General features: G+C 42.7%; 1 protein-coding gene across 1 annotated transcript; it reads right to left on the reverse strand.

Moving 5' to 3' along the window:
• Positions 1–482: 482 nt before the first annotated feature.
• RGS2 (regulator of G protein signaling 2) lies at positions 483–3809 on the reverse strand. The gene is made up of 5 exons (XM_036084190.2): positions 3651–3809; positions 2524–2625; positions 2360–2421; positions 1633–1799; positions 483–1356 (listed from the first exon to the last, which is right to left on the reverse strand). The coding sequence occupies exons 1-5, from the start codon at positions 3758–3760 to the stop codon at positions 1162–1164; spliced, it is 636 nt and encodes a 211-aa protein (XP_035940083.1). The 5' UTR covers positions 3761–3809; the 3' UTR covers positions 483–1161.
• Positions 3810–6008: the final 2199 nt, after the last annotated feature.

The raw sequence follows: 6008 nt of genomic DNA on the forward strand, positions 1-6008 counted from the left end.
CAGGCCTACTTTCACCTTATTTTTTTTCATTTGAGAAGCTGAATTGTGTGAAATATTCTGGTGCTTTGTCTCCATTATATTACTTCTTATACTTAGCTAGTCTTTAGTAGATACCCTTGAAGGGCTTTAAGGTCAATGTTTTTTTTTGTTTGTTTTCATTAATAATAAACTTGAATTTTTTTTTTAAACAAGGTTATATTAGAAAGTTTGATCCCAGGGTGGTTTTAAGGAGGTAGTCTGACTTCTCTTGGTCTTCATATGCTTATTAGGTTTAAAAAAGAGGTAATTGCAGGGAAGACATACTCCTATCACTTCTCATTTCTGAGCACTGTCAATTCAGATTGAATAGGCACATCACCTGGGATACCTCTTCATTACTGGAAAGAGGTTTGCCTTGTATCTAACATATTTCCAGTTTAACAGCCCTCACCCCCCCACAACCCACAAAAAAAACTCTACATCTGAACCAATATTCAACGACATTATTTATCAAAATAAATTTATTAAAAGTATTCAAAGACCACGTCAAAGTTTAGCTGCCTTCAGGACAGTTTTTGGCACTCATCATGGACAATGTAGTTTCCTACACGACAGCACTCATTCTATTACACCACTTAACAATTCAAACACAGACCGTTTCAGTTTTAGTGTTACATGAGACAACAGTACTGATGATCTGTAGTTCTAAGAACTTCAACACCCTTGCACACAGTAAACATTTTAATATTACTTATTCCTAAATAACTAAAACTAAAACCACTATGTGGTAACATGGACTGATTTAGGGAAAGATACACAGCCAGCTAGCTAAGGCCACATAATCCCAGACCTATTGATTTTTTAAATGCTTTTGGACCAACAGTATCACATCATACCTTGGGGTCTCACATTCCTGCCTTCCCAGTGTGAGACCCACCACATGCAGACCACTTTCTCCCTGTGTTCTGGACACAAATATTCTGGTGCTACGGAAGCTGTCCCAATACAAGCTTCTCCTAGACAGTTACCAGCTTCCTGATTCACTAACTCTGAATCAATAGTTCTGAGTGATGTTTCCTGAACACCCAGGCTAAGTTCAAGGTCAGTCTTTTTGGCAGGTCACAGCCTTTCCCCTTAGGAAATAAAGGAAATGTCCTCCACTTTTGGGCTCCCTTTCTCATCTCATGTGGCATGGGGCTCTGTGGCGATCTGTGGCTTTTTACACAAGTCCTGGTAGAATTCTGACTCCAAGAAACGCGGATAAGAGTTGTTCTCCATCAAGCTGTAGACCCTCTTCTGGGCAGTTGTAAAACAGCCACTTGTAACTTCTTGTATATTTTGGGCAATCAGAGTTTTGGTTTGAAAGTCTATGTTTATCTGAAATTAAAAAAAAAAAAAGTGGTTTATTCCATATTCAGAGCTAGAGATTGATACCTATTTGATATTTGAAAACAAGAAGCAGAAACTACAATGTGTGATGAGCTTCACTAGCCAGGTCACTGAAGAAATGAAATTAATCTAATTAAAAACTAAAATTAGTTTTTAAAAACAATTTTACTCCTCCCCCCTTTTAATTTAATTTGATGTCTTTTGTCTGGTGCTAAGAATGTTCAAAATATGCTGCAATGAAGAACTTTTATTTCCCCCCCTCACCTCTTTTGGAGCTTCTTTTTCTATGAAATCAGTATATATTTTCCTTGCTTTGGAGGACAGTTTTTGGGGTGACTTGGTTTTTTTGAAGTCTTCACAGGCCAGCCAGAATTCAATATTTTCTTCACAAAACTCAGATTTTAAAAAAGCCCTGAATGCAGCAAGACCATCTGGGGAAAAGGGAGGGGGAAAAAAAGCATACAGAATGTGAATTGGGTGACCAATTAATCCCTTAATTTTTTTCCAGAACTACCATTCTCCCACCCTTATATTTTATTATTTCTAGATGATAGCAATTTTCTCGATTTCACTCAAACTTGTAATCCTCAGAATTTGGCTCTTTAAAGACTAAGATGAAAAATGCTTAAGTTGGCACACTGCTACAAAAATAGAAATACTTAACTTTGCTATTAATGCAAATATTTATAGGGGAACCTAAATTCTCTGGGAACTAAACCTCCTGGAAACATTGTATGCAGTGGAAAAGCTGATTCAACCTCAAGGAAGAGCAACTGCCACTACAATTTTGGCTAGTTTTTCTTTCCTACCTACAGTGAATAAACCATGCATTTCCATGGTTAAATACTAGGAAATAAAGGAGAAAAATAGGCATTATGTTTTTAGTGATTGTAAAGCTGAATTCCCCTTGGGCAATCTGCTCTTCTGTTGTGTGAACACCTTTCTAGACGTGTGATACTTGAAATGGATCAAATTCAACAGGTTAACTTACATTTACTGGCTAGCAGCTCATCAAATGCTTCTGACCACAGTTGTGCTTCCTCAGGAGAAGGCCTGCAAAAGAAAGTCTGCGCATTAGCTTGTGCACATCAGAGTTCCTCTTTTCAGCACAGTAGCTAGCTATTCATATTTGCAAGTACAAGATTTTCAACTTACTTGATGAAGGTTTGCTGTTTGCTTTTCTTGCCATTTTTGGGCTTCCCAGGAGAGGATGAATTTTGCAAGAAGTAGCTCAAACGGGTCTTCCAATCTTTTAATCTAAAAAAAAAAAAAAAAAAGATATTCACTAAGTGGCAACATTTTAAATTGCTACTGCAGCTGAAGGCATTTTTACCAAATAAAGTCACCCAGTAGCTACAAACTAAATAAGACAAAACAAGAATTCTTCAAGTCAGTCTTACTTTAAACCTAGCACCTATGTGCTGAACAAAATTAGTTTCATCCATTCATCCGAACAGAAGTACTAACTACTTTTATAATTAAGGGTAAGACTACCTAAAATTATTAGGGTATTCAAAGGAATTCAGTTGGCATACTTCAAAAGGCAGATGCTATTTCTGGTCCACAAAAGGCAGCAGTTTTTCTGCAGCCTTAATTACAATTCTGAGACATTTCATACGTGAAACCTACAGTGGAGCGGCCTGGAGCCAGTCGGTATTCATTTCCCTTCTACCCTTAAGCAGGAGGCTCTGGACCACACTAGAAGCCTTGAGGGAGGTGGGTGTGTGTGATTGAGCGCCCCCCCCCACCCCAACTACAATCCTCATTTTAAGCAGATGATGCATAACAATGATTTCACAGTCTTTAGTGGCTGAGATATGCAGTTCCATTAAAAAACAAAAACGATTTTAAAACGAATATAATCAGAATCGACCAAAATACTCCTTTCAGAAGCTGTGTAAGTTGATCAAAACTTATAATGCAAGGTACCATTGCTGGGGATGCGCTTCAGCCGCAGGACTCTCGGATGTTATTTTAAATGCAGGGGGAAAAAAAATCCCGCAATTTCTTAGGCGCATCTACCACCGCTTCCATATCAAAAATTTTCTCAGTTCCTAAACTACCCGAGAGTCCTTCGCTCACGTAACAAAATCAGTACATACCACACAGATTTAACCTTACTTAGCAAATTGACCTTTTCCACATTTTTTTTTCCCTGCAGAGGCGCAGGTTACATAGTTTTCTCTCTTTTTTTTTTTGAGCCCGAATGTATCACGTTTGCAGCAAACCCGGAGAGCCAGGTCCGCAGCGAGCGGCGGGAGAGAGAAGAAGGCCGTACTCACAGGGTCCGCTTCATTTTTTCCCGCTTCTCCTCGCTCTTGGGGCTGTTGCCGGAGCTCTTGTCCATGGATCCGCAGTCGTGCTGGACAGCCAGGAACATGGCACTTTGCATTATCCTCCCCCTGCTGGAGCTGCAGCTGTTTGCGGTGGGGCGCGCACGGCCGCGTTTATTAGAGGTGGCGGAGCTGGGGCGGGGCCTCACGCCGCCGGTCCCGCCTCCAGAGGGCACTAATTGGTCGGTTGCAGACGGGCCCGGGGGCGGGGTCGGCCCCGGCCCCGGCCCCGGCCCCGGCCCCGGCCCCGGCCCCGGCCCCGGCCCCGGCCCCGGCCCCGGCCCCGGCCCCGGCCCCGGCCTGCGGCAGTCACCGGCGCCGGCGAAGGGTCTCGAAGCGAGGTCCGCTGACGTCTGCGGCCCCTGCTTCGTGCGCACTCGGGCCAAACGCGGCGGCTAGCGGGGTTTGGTGTGGGATCAGGCAGAGAAGCCTGGCTGCGAGCCACGGCCGGTGACCTTTGCCAAGCAGTGGCGGCCCCCGGCGAAGGGAGGGAGGCAAAGTTGGCTGCGGCCCGGTGGGGACGCTCGCCCTCTCCTCCCCTCCCCCCACGCTTACGTGCTCCAAACCGCGAAGGGGAGTGCTGATTCCCCGACGGGAAAAACTTGCTTGTGGCGAACCAGGGTGCAATTGCCTTATTTTGAATTAAGATGTTCTCCCCCCTTTTTTGAGAGCGCGCCCTCTTCCCACACCTCATTTCTTGTTTGGCAAACTGAGGCCGCTGGGAAACCCTCACCTATTCCGCTCTGAGACTCGGTTTAGTTTGGGGGGAAGGAAAAGATGAAAGGGAGGAACTGTGACGATTCAGGGACAGGTGGTGTGACCTACTCTACCTACCGGCAGCTTGCCGGTGCATCTTGGAACACGTGTGGGAATGAACGATAAATAGGGAAGGAACGGAGAAAGTGACTATCAGATGACTGTTTTTAACTGGGTGTGCATTTTTGATCACCAAAAGATACCTGATTGGGTCTGTCCGTGGGGTTATTTCTCCGGAGTCCTTGGCTGCTTTTCCTTCCAGAACAGAAATCACAGATCTCCTTCTGCTGAGATAGAGGGAAATACCAAGACCTCCCAATTGTAATGCGCCAGAGCCCTTCTCGTTTAAGAGTGCAAGGATGCAGGATTTCCTCATGAGTCATTCTTGGTTTGCTTAGAATTTACCAGAACTACTTAACTTGCAAAGCGGGGAGGGGTGGACAGGGTAGAGAGGGGGAGCAGGAGACGTTAGTGGTTTACCTGAATAAGTTTAATTTGTTAATTCTTCAAAAATCAGCTCTGCTGTACCCGGCTTTAAATGTTTTGATTGGGAAGGACAAACAGAGAACCTCCACAATAAATAACCTCAAAGCAATTACTTGATTTCAGGTAACAGAACTGTACAATGGAATATTCAAATGGTTTCCCCATCAAGCATGTCAGTAGAAAATAAGATTCACAGCAATGTTAGGCTACAAATATTCTCCCTGCTTTGCATTAGAACTGCTAAAAGAAAATTGGAATTAGGGCGCCTGGGTGGCTCAGTCGTTAAGTGTCTGCCTTCAGCTCGGGATCAAGCCCCACATCGGGCTCCCTGCTCAGCGGGAAGTCTGCTTCTCCCTCTCCCACTCCCCCTGCTTGTGTTCCCTCTCTCGCTGTGTCTCTCTCTGTCAAATAAATAAATAAGATCTTAAAAAAAAAAAAAAAAAGAAAATTGGAAATAGTTTAACTTCTTAAAGTAAGCTACCAGTAGTTGGAGCTCCAAGTTTGACTTATAGGGTAAAATCTGCAATAATTACTAAAGAGAACAGCCATGAACTTTATTATAGAAAGGAAAATCATTTAGAGTTCAGTAATAAATACTTTAAAACATGTTTGTAAAATGTTAGAATGCTATTTTTCTCATGCATATACTCTATCTCTAAAAGAACCTTGCATAATATTTCCATTTATTTTCACTTTCTGATTATTCAATAATTATTTATTAAATACGTGTGATAAATAGGCACTTGCGCTTTTTTTTTGCCAGTATAAACCTTAATACATTATTCACTTAGAACCTTGGATTGTATCTGTACCCCTGAAACAAATAATACATTATGTGTTAATAATACGTTATATGTTAAAACAAAAACAAAAACAAAAAAACCTTGGCTGGTAGAATTCATTCACAGTGGAAGGTCCAAGAGTTCTGACAAAGAGACAGCAAGGAGAGAGAGCTGGATCTGTGTCTGGAGACCTAATTAGAGTCTCAGCTTAACCAGTAAATGCTAAGTAACTGTTGGGACAGTCTCATCACACCTCCTGGAGCCCCAGTTTCTCATTTGTACA

This window comes from Halichoerus grypus, chromosome 7, assembly GCF_964656455.1.
Source record: "Halichoerus grypus chromosome 7, mHalGry1.hap1.1, whole genome shotgun sequence".
Classification (NCBI taxonomy): domain Eukaryota; kingdom Metazoa; phylum Chordata; class Mammalia; order Carnivora; family Phocidae; genus Halichoerus; species Halichoerus grypus.